A 25,227-nucleotide genomic window follows, 5' to 3' on the forward strand; every position below is an offset into this window, starting at 1 on the left:
GCTAAGGCTCTTATTCACAGTGAATTTAGTGTTGGTATAACATGGTGTGCCTGCCCAGATGATAAAACTGAACCCTAGGCTGCCACAGGGTGTTGTTACTTACTACACAACACAAAGCAAACAACAGCTACTAAGTTATATCATCAATGTTATATGTAAAATGCTAATGCTAATAATCTTATTGTGAATGTATGTAAAAAACAAACAAACCATAACTTACTGTATGGGCAGTGGTGGCGTAGTGATTAGAGGACTGGGTTGTTGCTGACAGGGATGTGGGTTCGATACCCAGGTTCTCCAAGCTGCTACTGTTGGGCCCTTGAGCAAGGCCCATAACCCTCTCTGCTCCCTGGGCACTAAGAGGAAGGATGGCCACCACTCCGGGCACCTATGCTCACTGTACCACTGTGTGTATTTGTTTACTAGTGTATTTGTGTATGTTCACTGCACGGATAGGTTAAATGTCGAGGCCAAATTCTATCTTTGTACAAAACAAATAGTGAAAGCGGTTGTCTTTGATAATTTACACATGCACAGGCTAATGAAAAGACTATCCTTTTATGCAACTTTAGAAATTACAGTGTCTCCACATTCTTCTGACAGAAAAAACGCACATGCTCAAACCACAAGCTCAACACATGCAGCAGGTTCCTTATCCCTGTGTGTCTCTAATCAATAAGGATAGAGGTGGAGGTGGGTGTGAAGTTTGACACAGAGTTTAACAGAGAAGGGGAGCTTGAGGGAGCTTAGCCTGTTCCACATCTGCTGATGACAGCAAACCCAACACCAGCACAGAAGCACAATTAGAACATGTTAAACATGTTAAAATGTATTTTATGCATCTCAAAATAAGAATACTGAACATCACTTTTCATCTTTTTTCACATCTCTTGCAGTTTTTTCAACGTTATGTAAAAGGTATAGACTGATCTTAGACCAGCATTCTCACTCTGCGTCCTGTTTCATTATGAACTCTGGATCCTGAAACTTCTCTGCTTCTGGTGCAATCAGCAAAACGCACTCCAACTTTTATCTAGAGAGTGCGTGTAATTCTAATGAACCATCGACCAGCTTTGGTGTCCACATTGTTTTGTACATATACATAAAAACTCTGGGTGTTGGTTTGCTCTCCTGACACGAATGTTGCTGGTAATTATTTAATAGCGAGTCTGAGCAGTCAAGCTGTGCATGCTGGAGAGCGAAGTGACGCTCGTTCTCTTGCCTCTCCGCCCACTCACCATTTTAATCCTTTAACCAGCGCCACTGCATCAGCATGCTAATGATCACGGCTGCTAATCTGCCTCGCTAAACCCACTCAAGAGACCCGCATTTAACAGCCTGCGGATTAGCCCTATACATGCTGCTGGACATGAGACTAGAACAGTGTACAACACTTTGGGGACTTTTGAGGATGGTTGGCACATAAATTAAATCAACAGGGACATAAGTGAGATCATGGTTTATATTGTTCTGTGGAAAACATCAAACAGAAAAAAGTTACAGGAAAAAAACAGCATGTTTTAAATATGTGCTGCCAATGCATTATTGCATGCGTTAATGGATAATCTGAATATTTTTTTGGTCTGAGGGTCACTACTATACACAGTAATGTAATTAGGCTGTGTCGTACAGTATTGCGAGATACTACAGTCCATGCTGTAACTGAAATGATTATGTGGTTATTGAATTGAGTCTGATTGTGTAATTGAGGGTGAATGATAGTAATTTTGCTCAGTAACAAGCATGTTACTATCATATCACTCCAGGATGCTTTAAAGAGGAGCGGACTGGAAACAATGAAGTAAAAAAAATATAACGTGTTGCCAAATTAGCTATTGGCAGCGTCTGAGAAACTGAAGTAACAGCACAGCATTTATGGATGGCAGTGAGCATTAAGAAAGATTTGTAACATGACTATCTTTCATTTGTTTTATAGCTCCTGATGGAAAAAGAATTATCTACATGTGACTCAATTCATTCAAAGTACTGTTTAGCAGTATTACAGAATTGCAGTATAACAATGTGATTTATGATTTGTGATAGAAAACCTTTTGTACAAGGGATTTCACTAATTTGTCCTGTAATGCTCAGACAGGACATCAACGTAGTGTTCTACTTTTGTTCTTCATGCTTTTCTATTTTAATCAGACTGCTTTATTCAAATTAAATGTGACCTGTATGGTCTTAAAACTGGCATCGCTCATTTATTTTAGAGCAGTCGGCTCTGTTTATACTGGGGCTGCGGCATGTTAGAACCAATCGTTTGCTAAAGGAGGCTTAAATATTATACTCTATATTTGGCCCTGTGTTGCAGTAAAAATGAAACAAAAGCCATATCTACAAAACATGACAAATAAAAAAGCAAATCTATTCCACACTATTTCTTTTGAGTCAAAGCCAACAAAGCAAAGCAAATATGCAACAAAAATGCTATTCAGAGTAATAAATCAGAGTAACTAAATTGTTAGAGAGGGCTTTATATACACACAATATTTCAGTGCTATGTGATAATTCATTTTGCCATTTTAAGAGAAAAACTTTCATTAGAATTTATGTCTAATAACTGATAACCAAAATTATTTCAAATATATAGATTTTGCAGAAGATTGTGGTAGAAACCTTTAAGTGAGTTCCACTGTCATGTGAAAGGCACAGGGGCCATCAAAGATTTGCATATATGTTGACTGGATGCAACCTACAGCAGAGTAGTATACAGTAAAACTTGGCTCCTGTATTTACTCTTACAGATATTGTGACTGGACATTGTGTGCAATAATTTAACATAATCCTTCATGAGGGTTGAGCAATAACCACTGCAATGATTAATAAACAATGACAAATTCTGGTTTCTTGGAGTCAGTTTATACCTTGCAGTAACACCTTGCAGATTGATTGTATCAATCAAATCAGATGCTGTAATCTGGCATCAATTTTCATTTCTATTTCCTGTAACTGACTGGAAACATGACTTCTCACCTGCTACTACCAGTGTGTTATATACTATCAAACCTTGGGAATAAACATTTAAAACAGTGAATCATCTGCACTGGAAAAGGGGATGTCTTTATCTTCCAGATGCTGTACTTTTACAGTTATCAACACAACTACTGTCCAGAGAACCTTTTGAACACAGCAGACAAGATTGTTGGGAATAATTGTGTCTGGGTTCACAATTACAGAATACCTTACATTCCCTTTCTCCCCATTTTAAGATATTAAACTTAATTTGTGTTTTTGCATTCAGCCATGGAGGTGGAGAAGAGTAACACAGTGGTGTTATCTCAGGAGATCATGAACAGTGTGAAGGAACACTTGGGGAATCCACATCACAGTAGAACAACAGGTGTTTCTCACACTTTTGTCATGACATACAGAAACAAGTAATAGTAGCAATTACTCTATAGTAATACAACATTTTTGACAGACATTTCTGCTTACATAACTGCATCCAGATATCCAAATGCCTCTCTGATCACCTCTGCATGTGATTTTCGTGATCCAGTTGATTGAAACCTTAATGTGACCTAATCACCAAAAACACTTTTTTATATAACATGTAAACAGCATCTATGTGTGTATTGTGGGCTCCCTGCTGGTTTCTCTGTGTGCACTAATTTACAGGTTGATGATCGACCCCAGCTGGCAGTATTATAGAGTGCTTTTCTGTGTAGTTAAAATAGTCCTTTGCATTTTCTAATGGAGCCAATTACAGGAATGTGCAAGGCATCTGCTGTTCCACTGCACTGTGAAACTGCTCTCAGTTTCCAGGAACCATACCAAAGACTTACCACAACTCTCTTTTCTGCAATTTTATGCATATTAACTTGAATATCTGACTGACACATCACTGATGTTTATTACATGATATGACTGCAACTATGATGTCTGATGCCTGAGACAATGTTTTATGACAGTTTTGAGCAATGTTTTTGGTGTAAAACTAAACCAATTTGTGGTGGAGAGGTACATGCAATGTAAGCTTTTTTTTGTTATTTACCACTTTATCATTATCAACATTACACATAAAGCCCAGATAACATGTGTTGGTTCATTGATGGTTTTGTACAAAAAAATAAATTGTCTGCATTTGTGTTCAAGAGCAATTACAACTAGCAACCTGGTTCCTCACCAGAACTGTAAAGAAATCTGATTGTAATGCCATTTGCCATTTGCAATTTCACACCTGCTGTTTACATCTTACAGATTCAATTATGCATAATTTAGAATTCCCCTTTAAACAGTATGTACATATGCATATTGCGTAATGAAAAGACTCATTGTCACTGTGTTTTGTGGTTTTGTTTTTAAAATTTTGAAACAAGCTAAAATAATGGTGATTACTATTCAAAGCTGAAGAGGCAACATCATAATACTGGTAAACCTTGTTTTATCTTATAGTTAATACTAATATAATTATAATAATAATTATGTATAAAAGCATATATAATTACTGTACATTTAGTGTCTTAGGGGATGCCAGTATTTGTGTTTGTAAAGGAAAATGAAAATGAAAAAATGGACTATTGTGCACAGCTATAAGCTTTAATGATGTTAGAATACATTATGATAAGTCTGTGCATGGCTGGCAAACCCACTCTATTAACATATATGATTTGTTCCAAGAGGCAGCCTCTATTAAAATCAGAGGACGGTTGAGGGAGAGGGTGTATACCATGCATGTAGGAGTAGGCTTGTGCAAATGTTCTAGTGTGTATGCCGAGGTGTGTGTGAGGGTGTACGTGAGTCAGGTTTTGTGTATGTGTGTTGGAGGCTGAGAGCCCTTGAGAGTTGTGTAGGCAAGGGTCCTCTGTATGCACACACACACAGTGTGGGGGGTGGACAGGTATTTGGAGCTAAGCCTGTCAGCAGACAGTCGATTGACAGAGTAAGAGAGTCAGATATATAGCAGTGAGGCTTTACACTGTACCTTAAAAGAAAGAACAGAAAGAAACCGAGCTGAAGAGAGAAACAACAAAATGCAACCAAGCAACATCAACATAACCAGGGAGAGAAGAAAATATATGGGGATGCATCTGGACACCAAAGGAATTTATCAAATAAAGCTGAAGGAACAAGGTCTTGGGTAAGGTCTTGGTCTTCATCACTGATTGAAGAAGCAAAGGAGTGAAAGAGAGAGAGAGAGAGAGAGAGAGAGAGAGAGAGAGAGAGAGAGAATTGCCATGGAGATGAAATCCACCAGTGACATGTACACCCAGTAATTCAGGTTGAGCATCTCAAATGTAGGGAGGGAAGGTTTACCTTAACCTGAGAGGGCAGTAGAAGCTCGTAACTGAGTTGGAGTTAATGTGAGACCAGATGAACACCTTGCCTATGGACTATAAGAAACACACTGAGCAACTCAGCAACACAGTGCTACCACGGTGGGTGTAGCCTAAATAGCTTATTTAAAGCACAGCCTTGAGTATTATCAGCCACACTGTGCAGATAAGATTACTGAGCTGACAGGTCCGTCGCGAACATCTCACTGAACCCGAGAAAATCCTTTTGACTCTAAACTTGGAATCCAGGTTCTTCCACACTGTAGCCGTCATTTAACGAATTGGGTCGTTTTCTTTTCTTGTAAGCTGATGTTGTTAATGCTGAGAATAAGTGAGCCGCGGAGGATAATTAAGGGAGGAATTGAACTGGAATCCGGAACGGAGGACATTTCCGACTGACACATCGGTATGCACGACACAAGAGCGAGCCGATAAGGCGAAAGGGAAAAGTGGGGAAACGGCCAGCGGACTGGGTGATGAGATCACTGACAAAAAAGTATTTTGTAGCCCTATGGGCTGCCTGAACCATCTAAGTATATGTTTCTGTCGCAGCTAGTGTACTAAACCGATGTTTTTTTGTGTTCCTCTTTCTGTTGTTTTCGAACAGAAGAAGTCCCAGCGAAGGAAAAAATTCACAGCGCTTTTACTGGGAGTCAACTCGGAAGAACCACCGCACAGCTCCGAAGACTCGTCTCGGGATTCCGTTCGTTAAAAATCGCGCTAAAAGGTAGGGTAAAGCTGCCGAATGCGGTTTGAACGCCGATATAAGTTTTAGCAGGTCTAGATAAGAGACGTTACCCTTTGACCAGCCTCGTTTTTTGTCTTGATGTTTAAAAACTAAACATGGGAATTGTGTCAAATGCAGCCATTGCTCTCCCTGACTCCGAATGTGTTTTTCTAACGTCTCTGTTTATACTTTCCGTACCTTGTTGCTAAGAAAGAGTAGAAGTATATCGATTGAGTTTGGAAGCTAAGTTTTGTGCTGGAGGGGTGGGGGAAGAGTTTGGTGGTGGCCCGTGTCGAAGTGTGTGGTCTCCGGATTTGGACTGACTGGTATAGACTGCCAACGACTCTGCGGCTAGAGCTATAACCTGAAGCGGCTCTAAAGGGCTCCCTCGCGGTGCGTTTTGGAAGCGCGACTTATAGGTGACTTGATGGGCAAAAGCAACGGGGCCCGGGGTCGAGCGCGGTTTGAGAGGGGTCTCCGTAGACTACCGAGAGGGGTGGTTTTCCCCTTTCCGAAATCGAGGAAAGAGAGGGGGTGGTGTTCTGGCGTGCTTTGGAACGCGGGAGAGCCCGAGACTGAATGAAGGGTGGGGGGATTGAATATGTGTGCAAGAGAATAGAGAAAACGAGGGAGACAGTACCTCAAATACAAGCTCCTCGCGTTGGCCTTTGAGACTGACAACTGTTGAGCAGCTCGTACTGGAGACGGATAAAAACCTGCTCGCATTTACTCTTTTCGGGGCTTTTGGCGGTTTAACGGAATTTTAAACAACCGGTGACGTTGAGTTTTTTGTGCCCAGTCTTACTGCATATATATATACATACATGTATGTGTGTATAATACAGATACTTTGGTGTTAGCTTGCTAGTTTGAGCTTTTAAAGAATTTCTATGTTAGCGTAGCGTTTCTCTTTTTTGTACGTTTGTACAGTTTATATATTATGACAAATAGTCCGAGAGGAATTCCCACAGAATATATCATTTTATATTAAATCGTGAGAAACATTATGATTAATATGACAAATGATTCATCATACACATTATTCGAGGTGTATATGGCAGATAGGTAAGACAGGCATCTGCTTTTGTTCAGTATTTGGATTTGAAGGGATATTTGTCTGTGAACACATGAACATTTTGTCTGTTTGCAGCGACTGAGAGTGACTGTTTTCTCTCTCTTACGTAAGGGATTGTAATAGGCCGGCAGATAAACCATGACAGCCTAGAACAGTCCTTTCTCCGTTCTCAGTCTAGTTTCTTAGTTGCTGAAAGTTAATGTTTAAGGAAACTTTTTTTTTTATTTTTGCTCAGTAGATTTTTCCACTTTGTGTCATTTGAAAATTATGTTTTAGTTTGTAGGGGAAAACTCACAGACTGTATTGCCACAGGTACACATCACTGAATTACTGGTGTACTGGTGCATTACTGTATATATTTAGGGCACACTTGTTCAGAACGGGAACCATCTAAGTATCTAAGGAACGGTTTTGTTCTATTTAATGCAGGTTATCCATATGGAGGCTTTACAAAAGGCTAACAAAATTCAATGCTCTTGAGTACATTTTCTGGATTAGACACTTTTTTCTCTGATTAGTTTCTACTACATTTCTTATTAATGCATGGGGGTTTTTTTACCCCCACATTGTTCTTCATGAGGAAACCTAAGCAGTTTTAGATACAATGAAAGGCATGTTCCCCTCCCCCTCAATAAATCATTGAATGGCCTGTCCCTGACTCACCCATTCAGAAAAATGTCACAGAAAGGACAGCCCTCAGGATGGGATAGGTCAAAACGAAGGATGCCTGCCCACCTCTGATCCCGCCTTTCTTTTAAAAGGACCACCTGGCAGCATGTGACTCATTACCACATGGGAGTAGAAAAGGAAATTGAAAAAAGTCAAAATGTTGAATAAGAAATGGAGAGTGACAAAGAATAATGGGAATAAACATAAAGGTGAGAGTAAAAAGAATCAAGCCTGACCCTTTCCCAAATATGTTGGCGTAGGTGGTGGGTTGTTCTGTAAGTACAGCTTGCTTCTTTGTCATGTCATGCATTTCTTATGTAACATCCTATAGACATATTGGTAATGGTCTCACTTGGCCAAATAATGGCTTTAAAAAGCCATTGTAAGGTAATGACGAATAGAGAATGAAAGTCTTGGGATTGTGCTGTAATGGGTGAAGGTAATGTGTGTGTGAATCTGTAGCTGATAGAGGTCCATTTACAGTGCACTTGCCTCGCTGACAGTCCTGTAAAAGTGAATACTCGTTAAACTCAAGATGGAAGCCAACACAGATTAACCTTAAAGCTGTTTCTCATTCTCCCCACAGGAATGGGTAACTGAGCAAAATGTCAGTACTCTCCCTCAACGAGTCCCCGTGTCAGAGAAGACTCCTATGGAAGAGTTTAAAGGGGGAGTTCTGATGGAGGTATTTAATGTCACCATTGGATTGTAAAATGTTGTGTCTGGTTATGTTATGTTAGCTTTGGGGTCAGTGCCTGTGATAGAAAAAGTTGATGAATTCTCAGCTTCTCCTCATCATTAATTATGCCTTTATATCATCTCTCCTCTGTGTATTGGAGGGAGTTTTCAGTTTCTGTTCCTCTTCTGAGGTCTGAAGCTGGCACTGACAGACTCTTTTCAGCTTTTTCTCAGCCTCTGCCTGAACTTCATCTGATTCCATTTTACCTATGGGAGGGAATCCTAACTAAATTTGTAACTGATCTGAATCAGTAACTGTTTATATCAATCAGTCAGCTTTTATTAACCTTTTTCAAGACATTTGAGACATGGACTCCACAAGACCTCAGAAGGAGTCCCGTGGTAGCTGGCACCCCAAGATGTTAGCAGCAGATCCTTTAAGGCCTGTAAGTTGTGAAGTGGGCCTCCATAGATCAATGAGCATCAGTAAGCCTTAGATGCCCATGACCCTGTTGCCGGTTCTCCGGTTGTCCTTCCTTGGATCACTTTTGGTAGGTACTCACCACTGCATACCAGACAAACCCAACAAGATCTGCCTGATGTTTTGGAGATGCTCTTACCCAGTCGTCTAGTCATCACAATGTGGCTCTTGTCAAAGTATCTTGGCGATTGGTGTCTCAGTGGTGCTAATGTCACGGCTGTACTGTGTGTTTAATTACATATATACATTACTTTTTACATATGACTACATATACTTCAGTATGTTGTTAAACAGTGCAACTCTCAACAGTCCCAGTTGTCAACTCTGAATTGTCACATTTCCCAAACTTGATGTTGTAATACAGGCCCATACTCTATAGTGAGGGCGTATTGTTTCTAAGGTAATGATATAATTGACAGTAAAATATATTCAGAAATGTTTGAGAGTGCTTCTGCTATACCAAGGAGACTTCTGGTACCATAGACTGCATACAGTGCTGCCTTACAGTTACATCACACATATGTGTTTATTAATATTACTAACATTGGCTTACTCAATATGAATTTGGCATGTCTGTGTTTCAGTGGATGTAACAGCATTGCCACAGCGCCCTTGCTTCACATGAAACAGTGAGTATCTGCTAAACGTTTACAGCAGAGAGAAAGAGAGAGAGAGAGAGAGAGTGTAAGGGAGTGAGAGCGTACGCGAGAGAGAGAGAGAGAGAGAGAGAGACTGAAAGCGCCAAGCCATGTGGGTGAAGGGTAAAGCATGATTTTATGAATGGGCTGTTTAAACAAGCCATCTGATTGGACGGTCATGTGGGTCAGTCTATCTGTAGTGAAATGTGACACTGTGCCATACATAACTTTTTAGGTGTCATTGAACCTATTTGAGATGTTGCCTAAAAATAACCTAAAAAAGCTTTAGTTTTTTTACTATAAACATTTATTGTAAACTATTTTATTGATTTCTAAATATGGTATTGATTTAGTTGGTGTATTCTTTTCTACATAGTGCCTTGATATTGAACTCTTTTCACACTAATGCTATTCTTATTAGTAGAAGTAGGAAACACAAACTGGCAGTGGCAAGGCCACAATTAGTGTACAAGGGCACTTGTCACATGGTGAGACAATGATGAAGAGAGAAGCTGTATGTGTTTGGGTTGTGTCTGTGGTGGGGGGTTCATTAAGTGCAGATCATTTGCTCTCAAGCACATCCTGTTATTTTTTTTTTTATAACTCACCATTCAGTCTGTCCTCTCAAATTTCCATAGCTTGAGGTTCACCGGCATGTCACTTGAAATTGGGCCAATTTCTCGAGTCAGGGCTTGAAGAAAGAAATGAGGGTGTATTTGTGAAAAGGCAGAAAAGAAATGACAAAGTGTGTGTGTGCATGTGTGGCGGGGTTGTAGGGGGTGAGCGGGACAAGGGAAGTGTGACTAACCAAGGTCAGAATTCCCATGTAAGATGTATTCAGGTGTGTCTTGATGGTAACATTGTCTGTATTTATTCTACCTCCAACCTTTATGATTCTGATTCTGTGAATTATAACCTTTATCTGTTTAAATATTTCAGAATTACAGAATCCATCTTCTCCCCCACACCCACACTTGATTCCATGATCATGCCAACTTCCCATGCCCTAAGCTTTTGTCTTTTGCCGATTCATGGAAAAAAACTGATGTGTCATGTGTCGTCATACAGCCTGTGACATCACGGAAACAGGCAGTCCAGCAAGCAGCAGTGGAAAAAGAGACGCGGCAACCTTCAGTTCGACAACAAAGTGACGGCAAGGGAGAGAGGGCGAATGAGAGAGAGAGAGAGAGAGAGAGAGAGAGAGAGAGTGAGAGTGAGAGAGAGAGAGAGAGAGAGAGAAAGAGAGACAGAGAGACAGACATGTCTTGAAACTGAATGAGTGACAGTCTCCTAACACCTGTTTTGAACAGACACAAACCTGTTTAGTCTTGGGCCTAAAGCCATTACACTGCATTCAGTAACAAAAGAAGAAAGAGGTACATCCATCATGGATCATGTAACCGATGAAACTTCCACCTTTAAAGTTGATACAATTAACAGATGTAGTGTGCACTTTAAGGCCCACACCCACCTTCATCCCATTGTACAGCATCTATAAGCTACCTATAAAAAAAGTGTAATACTGATATCTAAGTGACAAAAGCTTAGTTCATTGCACTCCTTGCCCCAATAGACACATTTACAATGGATGATCAGTCCTTTAGGCAGTGATGCGCTTGTGTGTGTATGTGTTGGGGGTATCAGTAGAAGGTTGTTTTTTTACCTGGGTAAGATGAGTCAGCTCTCCTAATCTGAAGAGGGTTAAATTGGAGGTAAACTCCTGTTTAACTTTCCACTGCCTGAACCCAAGGCCAGCACATCTGTCTAGTTTGATCTCCTTTTTCCATGTCACGATAATGCGACTACACTGTGCAACAGGATCAGACAGAAGATGAGCCCTCCTCTCTGTCAGGATTGCCAACCACAGACGTAAAGAAAAAAAAGTTACTCACAATTTTATCTTTTGTAATAGGCTTGGTGGAGAGACACAACTACAAATAATGCTACATTATGACATGTCTGTTTTTACCTCTGCAAACCACAAGGACCTCTAGGTGGTTGAGAACCAAATCAGTGAAATGCCATTATGTTAAGAATACGTTTCCTTCTATTTTACACTTTTTATTCAGATAATTCTTGGCAATGTCATAAATCCTTACTAGGGGTAAAATAATATACTCTTCCCACAATTTGACTCTGTGTTCTCAATAGTTTTGAACAAAATTTGAATCAAGAAAAGTCATGAGTGTATCCACGTTCCTCTATAACCACTACTGAGACTGGAGATAAAAGGCAAAAGAAGTGTGATGCATAACCTGAACATGCTGCAGTGGGTTGTTGATTGGTTCTGGTTGTTCACAAATGTAGATGTTCAAACAATGCAGCTGCATTAGATAACAGAGCGTTTAGCATATTGCCTGTTCTCCACGACACACACTTTTGTTTTTTTTGCATAGGCGTTCTCTCTGAACATTGGTTTCTCAGGGGCCTCTCAGTTGCTCAGTAGTCAGTGTAGGTCCTGTCTGCCTGTCAGCAGCTACATCTGGCTACTGGGTCTCTAATAGGCTTTATTTACAAGTGATTCTGACACCATAGGTCACTAAAGTGCAGATATTACTGATCCGTTTGATTAATGCTTCTACAATTTTAATATGGAGTTAAGGAATACAAGTGTAATGAATGTAACATAGCTTTAACCTTGGAGCATTACACAAATATTAAAGAACAGAAATTAAGCTCTGAAAACAGTCTTGCCAAATCTAACCAGAACATGAAATATTTAAAGTTGTCCCAAGATGGTTTTGTACCTGGCATTCAGTGTAGATATCTGTGTTTGCGAACCTACAGCTACATTGTCTGCTGGGTTTCAGAGCCATCTTATAAGCACCTTTAATAAAATATCTGGTACAAGAAAGATTTAAGCCATGTCCTGGTGACTGAAATGTTGAACTTGAATAAATAAATTTTAATTAAGTTGTTTTTTGTTGTTAATTTAAAATAAAATTTGGTCATTTTAGGTTACCATTTGCAAGTTTTCATTCAGGTGCACAGTATACAACTTGGCCAACAGCAATCCCAGAAACGTTTCTCTCAAAAAACACAAGAAAAAGAAAATATGCAGCAAAAATTACACATTTCTGCCATTTGTTTCAGCATTATGCAGATTCTCATGCCAAACATAACACTCACTTATTACCAGACAACTCTAACTCCTTGCTCACTGGGGGTCTTTGATCCTTCATGTCTTACGTTATTTTTTTTTGTCTCTTTGTTTTTTGTCTCTTTTATTAATTATTAATTATGTAAAGCTCCTTTGTGACAAGTTGTAAAAAGCGCTATACAAATAAATTTGACTTGACGCTTTAGTGCCCACAGAGCAAGGCTTCTCCCTACTGAAGACAAATGTCCTGCACACTTAAATGGAAAACTGACTAAAGTATACTTAAACTGGCTGCAACAATAACTATGAGCTGAGAAAACAAACCCTGTAGTATGAACATCCACCCATTTAGTCGTGAATTTGTGTAACCCAGCAGAAGAAGCACATGTTCCATGAGACACCTGTAATCTTGAGGCATATTTCCTAACTTTCAGTGAAAGACTTATCAATGATGACTCACCTCAATTCATCTACCCGTCAACCTTTGACTCCAAAACTGGTTTTAGTTCAACAGAAAAAAATTGGTTTTAGAAGGCTCTGGAAAGATAATTTGCATAACAACCAGTGATAAATAATGGCCAACAGTGTAATGCAACCACTTAGTCATTAACTTTTTAAGTTCTGAAAATCTATGCTCTATCACATTTAATGGCCAAACAGTTTTGCCTTGTGCCACAGGAGGAGCCAAATAATGAACCAAATTTTACATTTGTTTTCTTATAGATCACATACACATTAAAAGGCATGATTGTGAACCTTACAGAAAGCTTAAAGGAAACCCTTGATAGAAAACATCTTGCACACAATTTAAGTATTTTCCTACACCGGTCCTCTGAACACCTTGCATTTTTAATAGATCATATTAAAATGACATTTTGTATAACTATTAAATCAAATCTGGAGGTTACACTGCCAAAAGACCAATAGTCAAAGACAAGATCTCTTCACACTGTATTGCAATCAAACAAAAATGTGCATGGATATGTTGTGAACTTGTTTTAATAACTCGTAAAACATTCTTCAAACAATAAAACAATTTAATGGTTTCTGTACAACGCTTGCTAAGCAGTTTTATTTCTATATAGAAAATGCAGGAGTAGAGTTTAAATGACAAAACTCCTTCAAATTTAATGGCAGGTACTCTGGGAAAAATAACAGCATTCCATCAACAAATATCTTCAAGCAATAAATATGTATTTATAAATAGTGTAAATGTACATCAAGATTAGAAACAACCAAAGGGGGAAAAAAACAATCACAATTTAAACTTTATTCCTTAGTCTATGTGCAATTCATTTTTCTTTGTGACTTGGCTGTTATTTTTTTCTCACTTAATTTATTTTCCTTTTTCTTACATAAACAAAAATATTGAACAACATGGTTTCAAAGTAACAAGACAAAACTTAAAAGCAGTAAAAAATTATATCACCTAAATCTTCACATTACAAAGTTTTTTTATTTATTTATTTTTTTTCCTTATTTTTGTAGTTTTTGCCATCCAAAGAAGTCGTAAAATTGCTATCTACCATACAAAAAGACTAGCTAGGCTAGTGCTCCCTTATGTAAGGGAAAAACTTTGAGACAATGGAAAAAAGGATCATGTATCAGCCCATTAACAAAATACAAAAAACAAATAACCAAGGGGGGGGGGGGGGGGGGTGTCTCAAGTCAGTAGTCTTTTAAGTGACGATGCCAGTTGTGACAGACAATATGTACAAAAACTTTTCCCATAATTTTCTTCCCCGTGTTTTGATTTAATTTATGTAGAGAAGCAGAGTCGAGCCATATAGAAGGGAGGGGTCTCGGGAGAGGAAGTGCATCCACTACCACCCCCTGTAGGCCGACACGACGCGCTGCAGTTTATTAACAGGTTGCATAGACACACAGCCACTTCAGCCGGCAGCCCTAGGCGGTCGCCATGGTCACCAGCCATGCACCAGACTGCCTCGACTTTCCTGAATATCAGAAATGGTCCATTTTAATAAAGTTCCTGTAATGCGATAATGTCCACAACTACAGAGTCTTAATGTCAAGATGAAGATGAATGCAGGGGAGGAGCCTGGGGGGGGGGGGGGAACAAACAAAAAAAACCCACAATATCATAAGTTATTTTTCCCAGAAATGACAAAAGTTGGCATAAAGAATTATGCTTTCTTTCCTGGAACACTTATTTATTTAAAAACAGTCGACTGTCTATTAGACAACATTTCTGCAGCCATCAGTGCTATAAATGTGACTGTCTGCCTAACTAGGTACCTGGGAATAGGAACCAATCATTAGACATGCTATGTAGGTAATATGATAAAGACTTACTAATGAGAACTGGTCATAGACTTGCATGAGGTCCTCCATCTTGTACTGTTCTAGCACCACAAAGCCTTCCAGCTCACTGCTACCTTTGCGTGCACAGTCCTGGCAATGAACCACAAACGTCTTCCGGGAGCAGCTTTCATTTGTGACGAACAGAAGATTGAAAACTTCCACCTATAAAATTTTAGTTATGTTATTATATGTAACAAATTCTCCAAGTAGTACTAAAAACAGAATTATGCATTGAACAAAACGATCTGTGAATAATGATAAAGTAAAAAATACAAATCAAATGTTAATTAAAAAAATTGCCAACCTCACAGATGGTGCAGTAGCGTGCAGGTTCATCCCTGCTCCTTCCATGCCAAATGGTCTCCTTTCCTGCAGTCACCAGAGCCTCCTTTACTGTCTGACACTGTTTCAGGGTCCGAAGCAAGCAGAACCTGCAAACCACAACAGCAAAACCCACAATCAAACTCTAGCTTGGACTAGAATAAGGCTTTATACCATGCAAGCACACATACACTGTTCTCATCTTCCGATTACTGTCCACTGACTTGCTTTTTACCATGACAATTTTCTCACCCAAGCCTACAGTGCCAATTTAAAATAAACACTACACTTTCTCAATTGCTTTGTAAAACCTCTTTGATAGTCCAATTATTTTTTTTATAGCAATAGCCCTAGATTGGTAAAAACTTTAAAGGACCATCTGCAAATTATGTTTAATTTAAAGTGTTTGTTGTGCTTTGAACATGTGAAAGGAGAAACATTTTAAACCACATGCCTTTACATACATACAATCAGAATTTAAACAGAGCAGACGTGGACGTACAAGTTAAAATATAAAAACTAAAGTCTGACAAAGCAAACCTCTTACTATGTACAGAAGTGCATACTACAACAGATACTACAACAGAACAAACAATAAGAAAAAGTCAAAAGGGCATCCCCTCAAAGTAACAACTCACTTGATCATCTCAAAGAGCTTGTGATCGGACACTTTGATGTTCCTTGCCATGTTCCAGGAGAGATGCACCATAGGAACTGCTGACTTTACGCTCTGAAGCTTGTTCCACTCGTAGCGTTCCACAGCCAGCTTGTACTGATGTGCTGTGGAACACGCATACTAACTCACAAAAAATGCAGTAAAGAGACAGAGACTATCCTATAACAGGCCTATCATGTTCGGACATTCTCTGGCTTTTGTTGGAGTAACTGTCTCTGGTGTTCAGAAAATGAAAGAAAATCTTTGGGGCACTGTCTAGAGACTCTGATTGCACTGTTGCCTTGCCCTTAGTGAGGTCAGAATGTTGAATGGTCACCACCCACTTTACCCCCAATTCCCCTCCTCATTCTAAACGTCCAGAGAGCGCAGTTCCAGAGCTCTGTGCTGGGGGGGCTTTATACCCCTAGCCCAAACCTGGCATTAGGTATGGTGCCAACAGGTTCATAATTACCTGCTCCAAAGAGTCCCATTCTATTGACAATACTGCTCCACGGGGACTAGACAATCTGTGTGTGTACACATTTGCACATCTGTCAGCAATAGGTGCCATTTAAAGTAGCTGAACACTAGCTAGCTGTTGTGCTTGTGCTGACAGTTAGTTTGAATTTGGTTCCTTCAGTGGCACTAATTAATGTAAGCTGTAATTAAAACTGCAAGTTGAAAGTTGTTCAATTTTAATGTAAAATTGTTGGGTTTTAATCCTACTGTAGTAGATCATGCAGTGTATTACAAAACAGACAAACATACCAGTCAGTGGGCCAACATTCCAGGAGATGTTATTGCACCAGCCAATGGCCTGGACCCAGTGCACAGTGCCTGTGTTGAGCCACACCAGGTCTCCAGGCCGCTGAATAAACCGGTATACTGGCACATTGGCCTCATACAAGTCCTCCAGGTTAGGCCACCATGAACCCATCAGGAAATTGATGTTATTCTTTTCACAGAATTCACTCATCACTCCCCAGTATGGCTCAGGCACAGCAAACCACTCACAGTCCCCTGGTCCAATGTTGACATTTACTGAGCAGAAGTTGTTGTTTTCTTGATGACCTGAATGAAGCAAACAAGGATGCAAATACTGAGTAACCACCCCGACACAAGTGTACACACCTTACTTGCATAAAACATCACCCCCACAGAGTGATCCAAAAGAGACGAGCAAGTAAGCATGAAGGTCTATCCAACTATAATGGTACTCACCCGGTGTTCTACTGCCAGGGACCTTCATAAAGAGCTGGACAGTGTTCATGCCTAGTATGGTGTGGCCAACATGGCTAAGCAAGTTCCCTGCAGACACCACCCTAGCAAACGCAGGCAGCTTACTAAGCTCTTGTAGCTGCAACTTCCACCTGCAGGGGGAGCCACAACACAAATATGCAATGGAGCATGTAATGGAGGTATCAGATTCAATTAGTACACTGTATGAGAAAATTAATTAACTTACTTTTTCTCATCTGAAACATCAATATTTGTCCCAAACTTTATTTGCTTAAAAGGACCTTTCCTTCTTCTTGCAACACTAGGGAGACAAAAGGAAAAAAAGGGGAAAAGGTCAATAAATACAAAATGCATAATCAAATCACAGCAAAAAACAAAAACAAAAATAAACAAAAAACAAACATATAAACCCTACTTTTCTGATGAAGACATCTCCGAGTCTGAGAGTTCCTTCTGGCCCTTTTTTTCATTTTCCTCCTTAAAAAGGGACAAGCATAGAAATTAAACATATATGCTAAATGTGATTTGCCATTTAAAACCAAAAGAAACAAACCAATGCAAACCCTGAACCTGGTGTGTAGAACAAAAACCAGAGTCAAAATGCTAGTGATAGTATTATATAAACAAAAAAGCAAATTTAAAAAGTACAATACAATAAGTATCAAAAAAAAAAAAAAAAAAAAAAAAAAGCACCTCAATGCTGTCGGTCATCAACAGACAGCTTTACAGCCCCTCAGAGTTTAGACATTTAGACCAGACTAATTAGCAAACATACCCGTAGTGACTCCTGGAAGGATGCTGCCTGGTACTGGGCGTACTTGGCAATAGTGGTAAGGGAACGGCTGCCCTCACATCTCCACTGCTTCCTAGTGCCACTGGCATCCCAATTCTCATCAGCTGGCTGGCACAGCTGTGTTCGCACCTCCACCAGGTGCTCTGGGTTAGCTTCCACCAGAGTCTTAGTAGAAAAGAGACCAAGGTCTAAACAGACAAGTGGAAAAGGGAACGCAGACATTAAGTAATAGTATATAAAAAGTAAATGCATGAAAGTGGAATAGCAGGCATCTGCCTGTATAACTTTGAACCAGTAATCATTACCCTTTAGCTTAAAATTTTAAATAAAATTATTAAATCTTTATAAGTAGCACAGCAGTATAATATTTCGTGTTAAAAAAAAAAAATTCGAATCAATCTGATTATCAAAATGAGTTATTCAACTTAATCAGTAATGGTTTCCAGCAGGCCACTTAAACACACCAACTGATGCAATTGGGAATGTACTTGCTTACATTATATTATGAAAAACTGCAACTTCAACCTCAAGCAGCATTAATAAGCCGGGTTCAATTAGTTTGCACAAAAATCCCATCAATAAATTTTTATTCATTAGTGCAGTGTTTCTACTAGTAATTTAAGTATTCTAGAAAGGCTCATCTCCTCTGCTATAATATTTATAATAAAACCTGACACTGCTGTTCATTTAAGGTCAAGAAAAGGTTGATCCATTCCAAGCTTCAGTCTCTCAAGGGAGAAAAAGTTATTTGCATCAACTGAAGTCAGGATAAAGTTTTATTCTGTTACACAGACACACACAACTAAATGTATGAAGCCCTAACCCAGTTTGAGAGCTCCTGCCAGGCCACGGATAACGGTGACTGGGTTGGATGGATTGGTGCAGAACTGGTGCAGTGGGGGAAAGAATGCATCTCTCTTATTCTCCAACTGCAACATAGGAAAATAGAAAGAAAGAAATAAAGAAAGAAAGAAAAAGAGGGGAAAAAAAAAAACAAACAAAAAAAAAACCACACATTAATCCTAGTTAAAGACTATGCAAAATTAACTAAAGCTAAAATGTGTGTGCTGATTGGGTCAAGTTATTTTAAGTTACGAGACCCTCACAAATAACATTGGACATGCACTCACATAGATACTAGGTGTGGGGGGATTGAGCTTGTCCTTCGGCAGAGGGGGCGTTGGAGGAGGAGGAAGGCGAGGTGGGGGGCACTTATCCAGGAGGATGCTGCTGCTTGACAGACCATTCTTTCCAAGGTTTCTGCATGAGTGTGAACGATGTATTTAGTAAACATAAAGCACACAAAACATGTATGCATACATCCACAAAGTTGTCATTTACACATTTAGACATACTTAAACATTACTCAGCAGTCTCAATACAAAACAGCTAAAGACTATTACATCAGAGTTAAATTATGATCTTAAGGATCTCTCCAAAGGCGAAATATATTTTGACATTTTGACATGTTGAGTTGCTAATGTGCAATATATTGCCAACTGTAAAATTGTAAAGTTTTCAACTAGATTTTTAAAATGCATAAGTGGCCAAGTTCTGACCTACCACAAGGGGGGGGCATAGGGATAAGCATAAAAACACTGTACTCACCTGCAAGCTTTAAGGATGTCTGAAGAGGTTGGATAGATAGATACTGTGGACGATGAGTGCGAGGGTCTATGGGGAGGGGCCAGTTTGAAACAAATATCTGGTGTTTCTGCCTTTAACGGGCTCCGAGAGTCCTCGGAACAAGCCCCTCCCCCACTTCCATTTACAGTGACCGTGGGTGGTGGTCCCGGTGTGGTGGAGCCGGGCTTGTTAAGGCTGGCCATTAGCTCATTAGCGCGGGGTGACGGGGAAGTGGTGGAAAGGGCCGAAGCAGGGGAGGAGGCTGCTGAGCTGCCTGGAGCAGGCAGAGTGACCGCTGTATGAATGTGGTTGACCCTTGGGCCTGCAGCTGGGCTCTCCTTGCCCACCAGTAGGGCAGAGAGCTGGGGATTGTCTGAGGAATGGGCTGATGGCGAACCAGACGTGGACGTGGGGGTGTGGCTGGGGCTATGGTGGTTGGTGGCAGTGGGACCATTGCCTTGCGGATGGTCACTCTCTTTGGTCAGGGGGGCACCTGAGGTAGCTGTGTGTATGGAGGAGGAAGCAGGAGAGGAGGCTGAGGAAGGGGTGGGCGAGGATAGGTGATTGACAGCAGGCTCCGAGGGATCAATGGGAGTCGTGGCGGAATGTCCAACCTGATTGTGAGGGCCACCGTCGGCCAAACTGCTGGAAGAGAGAGCCCGGTCTCCATTAGGACCTGCCCAATGTGAACCTGGGCCTTTCTGAAGCCCCTGCGGAATAAGACAGAATTATGGAGAAACAACCATTTAATCGGATGTACAATGTCAAATTACAGCAATAACTAGAGGAGTAAATACATTTTTACAATGGAGAAGGGCGATACCACTTGCCTTCTACTTTACTAATACATCTGCATTATATCACCACCAAAGACAAACCACTTAACACAGATAAACAATATTCACAATATTCAGTCCTCCCAGATCTAGTCTCATTAGTAGATACATGTGTAAATATATTTTTTTTCTATTTAAGTTACGTTTGTTAAATAATGCAGAAATACCCGATTTAGGAATACTTCGATAAAGGAATACTTTGGAGGTATACAGTTCAATTACAAGAGACTAGCAACAAGTGAGGTCTGACCTGAGTGGAGTTGAGATGCTGGCTCTTCCATGCGTCGCCCGGGCTTGTGCAGTTGTGAGGTAGTGCGTTAGGGTGCAGGTAAGGCACGTCTCCGTTGGTTCCCGTTCCCGGCGTGTGATTATTGCCGACAGAGGGTGGGTGAGAGCCGGTGCGGGGGCCTGAACTGGGGCTGGCAGGGAAGGGCCCGTTGGCTAGTGGCTGAGCAGTACAGAGAGCACGTACTGCAGGACTACGGGAGGGAGGCTGCAAAGGCAGTGAAGGGCCAGCTGTTGGGCCGTTGGGGAGGGTGGACCGCACCTGCCCAGACGCACTCTGTCTCATCTATGCAAGAAAACAAAACCAAACAAGTATAAATAAGTAATATTGATGTGGAATAAAGTCATGAGAACAGAAGAGTCAAGTATGAGCATACCTGTTGCTGGTGCAATTGCATGGCTGATAGCTGTGCTTCCAGCTGCTCCAACATCTGCATCTGCACTGGCTTCAGATTTGCTCTGTTGGCCCGCATCTGCTCCAAGAGCTAAGGGGGGTGGCAAGAAACCAGGAGATCAGAAATGAGAAGCAATTTAGCCATGGACACATACAGGGCTGCATGACATGATGATTGCTATCAAATGAATTCTATATATATATATATATATATATATATATATATATTTAGTTTGGTCCGCATTTGTGCTTATGCATATAAAGTGTGCTTATTTATGTGAGTTTCTACACATAAACCAGTCCACAGCAACAAAAGACAAATTCAGCAATCCAACTTCTGAACATAAATTACGTTTACGCACCTGTAGTTTCTGAGGCGACAAGTACCAATTTGGAGTCTGTTGCTGTGCTGGGCTATTGCCCCATTCTGCAGAACTCTGCAGAAAATAAACATTGAAAAACAAAACATACATTTTACATTTTGAACATACAGCCAAATCTTGAATATAATCATTGATTATTTTGCTTAAGAAAGAGACTGCTGTGTACCTTGGCAGGGCTGGAGGTCCTTTTCCTCTTAGCTGGACTGGACTGCTCTTCTCCCTGGCCAAGAGGACTCACATGGGGTGGCAAGGACTGCCCAGAGCCATGTGCCCCAGTTAAACCCCCTCCTGTACTGGTGTGGGGTTTACATGCCTGAGAAAAAGTAAACGAAGAATTTTTTGAGTGTAATGAGACAGACAAACGAATAAAAAGGAAGAGAAGACCACAAAAAGAAGTTTGTAAATGCTTGAGTAAAATAGCTTAGTAATTCATAAAATCATAATACCATAAGTCTAACGCATATTTATCAGGTATAAGTCTATGGGCTGTTTTAATATTTAAAATATTATTGTGGTGGGCCAGCAATTTTAGGTTTCTCGCAGTCCTACTTTACCCATGTGTAATCGCGGTGTAGCAGTTCACCTCTTTCACTACTCACATTGATCATGGTTAATCTTGAATTTTTGTTTTAAATCAGTATTTTTTTCACCATGTAAAACCAGATTTTCTTTTTAGTTTGAATATATGGATTTGTAAAAATGTTTACAAAAAAGTTTTAAAACAAAGGTCTGAAAATAAATCAAAAATGTAAATGGTGGAGTTTTACAAAGCTAAACAATTTTAGATGTTTATTTTGCAAATTTGGTACACGTCAACAGGAGATTTTCATTTTGGTTTAGAACCGTTACAGCACTAATGCCAAATACAGACAGAGGCCATCAGATGAACTCTTTAGGCTAATATGCTTAAAATATTTTATTTAAATATGTCATAATATATACTAAAAACAAAGTGTAACATGAATACAAAGGTTATCTACGTACTCCAAGTGTGCTAGTCATTGCAGAGTAGAAAACATTTAATACAGGACTGGTATTTCACAAGACAACTTTTTTCTTCTACTGAAAGCAAGCTATAGTGTTGCAAGTTAAGCTGTTACTGCAAACATGCACAAGATATTACACACGTGACATGTGGAATACTTGCATTAAGCCTGAACAAATACATTTTAGCCCTCTTAAAGTAGAAACTAAACTCAACATTTCCACATATTTTCATAAATGCATGCAACATGGACATTTCAATCAGCAACAGAAAACCTTTGTACTGTAAAGTACACAATATCTCTGCTGAAAGCAAGGCAAAATGAAAAGAACCAAATTACATAAATTCTTTACGCGATGCATCCAAAGAGGTTACCTGTTATTGAATGGCCTGACATAGTACACATTCCAGACTTTAATTTAGGGGAATTTGCATACATTTCAGTTCCATTGCGTTGATTTTATTTATTTATTTCAATATAACAATCCGCCCCCTCATTTGAGGGCACCAAGTGACATAGTAATGATGGGTACTCTGAAAACCACCAGTGTCGCGTGGGATTAGTATCTTGCTAGAGGTATTAACAGGAACTTGATAAGCAGTTAAGATGTTCCATTACACTTTAGTATTCACCATGCTACTGCTTTCTGTCTTTTACCAATTATTGATTGAGTAAAGCTGCTTTGTGACAACAGTCGTAAAATCGCTATACAAATAAATGTGACGACTTTCAGCAGTTACATCATCAATGAAGGCAAGTGCTCCTGTACTTACCTGTGGTAGATATACAGGCTAAACAGGCTCAAGCTGGCTCATTTTGCGATTATTGAGTTCACCACTTTCTTTCTTAATATTCCAAAAAGTTGATTTTGGTAATACTGAGATTTGACTGATGTCTGTAATGGTTTCATTCTTCAGACCCATAATAATTACTCTTTCATTGGCAAAGCTCTTGTCCACATGTTGAACAATGGCAACTAGACTTCAAAAGGTGTTTGAAATCTTAAGAGGCAAGCTTGAGTATCGTACGCCTGCACTAATGAAGCAATAGAATAATTTATCCTTCTTGTGTTGAAGTAATTGTCTCTACTTTAAGGTCTTCTACTTCTGCTGTGAATTTGGTTGCATTCAACAAGCATTTGTGAGGTCAGAAATGCTCATCCCAGAAGTATTGGATGGAGCACCACCAATAACACTCCAGATAACAGTTCCCTAGTCATCCAGAATGTCCCGTCAGGGAGTCTCCTTACCAAGTAGTGCAAAGTTCCATGAAGTAGTATCAGAATCAGTAATGTTAAAGACACAGCTTTTAAAGATGACATTACATGCATGCATAAGGCTTACGCCGAAAATATGTTACATATGCAAAATGTTTTATCTATGTCTTTACTTGACAAGTGTTTGAGTAGCAGAACTTTATTTGGAACAACATTTAAAAACTGACATGGTTAATAAACCTACCTTAGAGAGTAAAGGAGGGGGTAAAGATGACAAAAATAAAACTAACATTTATCATGAGTGCATCAGTATCAATGAAAAAGCTCATTGTACTGTGCCATTAATGAAAACATTCACATATGCGCGCACACACACACATACACTCAAGCTATCAAACTCAACTACGCCAATGTCCTGGGAAGATTATGCAACACTAGGGCCCTCTGTTTTGTAATGGTCGTAATCAAAAATGTACTCAGAGTAATGAAATGTTACATCCTGTTAAACAATCCTAAATTTTAGCCATACCAGCTAACAACTTAGAAAGGAACAAATATTCCCATGGTGTTGATTTTTCTTTCCCACTTTTGACACAGTCAAACTAACTAAAATTAACGAAAGGGGAAAGGGGGGGGGGGTAGCCATAAGACTAACAGAAAAAGACTGAACTCTGAATACAGATTCAACACAGGTCTAAACAGAACATCTAAAGCTACACTAGTGAAGCTCAAACGCATAAACCACGATCCTGTTGTGTTTCATTCAACTGTAAAATATATACTATAAGAGGACTGTAATATCAAACACTACTTTATGAAGAAAAGTATAAACTTGGCCATACTAGATTAACAGTTTCGCCTATAAAATGTCAGAAACGATTAACAGTCCTCTGGTATCTTGTAGAGACAGAGGTCAGAAGCATGGTTTAAGCAGTTGAGCCTTGTGTTGGAGTTGGAGAGTTGTGTTTGAGGTGGGTGTATGTGAGTGGTTGTGAAGAGGGGTCAGGGGTTATGGTGTGCGACTATCTGGTCTCACCTGCTGGGCTGTGTTCTGGACGCCCTGTCTTGAGGTAAGCTCTGCGGGGATTGGGAGGCTCCATGCTTCCTCAATACTAGGAAGCATTTTACTTTTACTCTGTAGACTAGTGTGTTGAAGGTTACACAACTGAGCCTAGGACGAAAACGCGTGAAAAACATATTTAAACAGCCATCTAAGGTTGAGCGGCGGAACAGTTTATATAGATATGTGCCCTTAGGCCTAAACACTAAAGTTTTAAGAGGTGCATTTATGCCACACAAATGAGGATGTAGATAAAACTATCCAATCTTGCTGTAGTGAAGTAAAGTCACGGCGAAGGTGACTTAAAATTTTAAATGCATTCAATGTAACGTTTTGAGTTCTACAGTTATTAAATCAAGAAAACTCATTCATACATACAAAGAATGGGGAGGATAAAAATAAAAATCTGTAAAAAAAATGTAAATAATATTGCGAAAACAAAATGTAATGAAAAACTCTGTTTC

The 25,227-nt window shown here is 39.7% G+C and overlaps 1 protein-coding gene and 1 long non-coding RNA gene across 17 annotated transcripts in view; one reads left to right on the top strand and one right to left on the bottom strand.

Moving 5' to 3' along the window:
* The first annotated feature begins 4,837 nt into the window (after positions 1 to 4,837).
* On the top strand, positions 4,838 to 13,702 carry LOC140559968 (uncharacterized). 12 transcript variants are annotated; one of them, XR_011979937.1, is made up of 4 exons: positions 5,388 to 5,775; positions 5,887 to 8,435; positions 9,494 to 9,538; positions 10,487 to 13,702. It is a non-coding gene; the product is annotated as an uncharacterized lncRNA (long non-coding RNA). The 12 variants fall into 12 exon arrangements; XR_011979934.1 differs by having other exon boundaries at positions 9,494 to 13,702; XR_011979932.1 differs by having other exon boundaries at positions 5,887 to 6,006; positions 8,337 to 13,702.
* Positions 13,631 to 25,227, bottom strand: part of kdm6al (lysine (K)-specific demethylase 6A, like) — a 33,562-nt gene continuing 21,965 nt past the window's right edge. For 2 of the 5 annotated variants that reach the window (XM_072683829.1, XM_072683833.1), the window contains 17 exons: positions 24,740 to 24,874; positions 21,668 to 21,814; positions 21,481 to 21,555; positions 21,102 to 21,209; positions 20,690 to 21,010; positions 19,586 to 20,313; positions 19,108 to 19,237; positions 18,801 to 18,906; positions 17,960 to 18,165; positions 17,600 to 17,661; positions 17,411 to 17,485; positions 17,167 to 17,315; positions 16,714 to 17,016; positions 15,929 to 16,070; positions 15,274 to 15,400; positions 14,961 to 15,131; positions 13,631 to 14,602 (listed from right to left, as the gene is read on the bottom strand). In XM_072683829.1, coding sequence (XP_072539930.1) covers positions 14,570 to 14,602; positions 14,961 to 15,131; positions 15,274 to 15,400; positions 15,929 to 16,070; positions 16,714 to 17,016; positions 17,167 to 17,315; positions 17,411 to 17,485; positions 17,600 to 17,661; positions 17,960 to 18,165; positions 18,801 to 18,906; positions 19,108 to 19,237; positions 19,586 to 20,313; positions 20,690 to 21,010; positions 21,102 to 21,209; positions 21,481 to 21,555; positions 21,668 to 21,814; positions 24,740 to 24,874 — 3,018 coding nt within the window. In that variant the 3' untranslated portion in view covers positions 13,631 to 14,569. Of the gene's footprint in view, positions 14,707 to 14,960; positions 15,132 to 15,273; positions 15,401 to 15,928; positions 16,071 to 16,713; positions 17,017 to 17,166; positions 17,316 to 17,410; positions 17,486 to 17,599; positions 17,662 to 17,959; positions 18,166 to 18,800; positions 18,907 to 19,107; positions 19,238 to 19,585; positions 20,314 to 20,689; positions 21,011 to 21,101; positions 21,210 to 21,480; positions 21,556 to 21,667; positions 21,815 to 24,739; positions 24,875 to 25,227 lie in introns of all 5 variants that reach the window. The other 3 variants (XM_072683830.1, XM_072683831.1, XM_072683832.1) reach the window with 3 other exon arrangements.

The sequence above is a fragment of the Salminus brasiliensis genome, chromosome 7 (assembly GCF_030463535.1).
Source record: "Salminus brasiliensis chromosome 7, fSalBra1.hap2, whole genome shotgun sequence".
Taxonomy (NCBI): domain Eukaryota; kingdom Metazoa; phylum Chordata; class Actinopteri; order Characiformes; family Bryconidae; genus Salminus; species Salminus brasiliensis.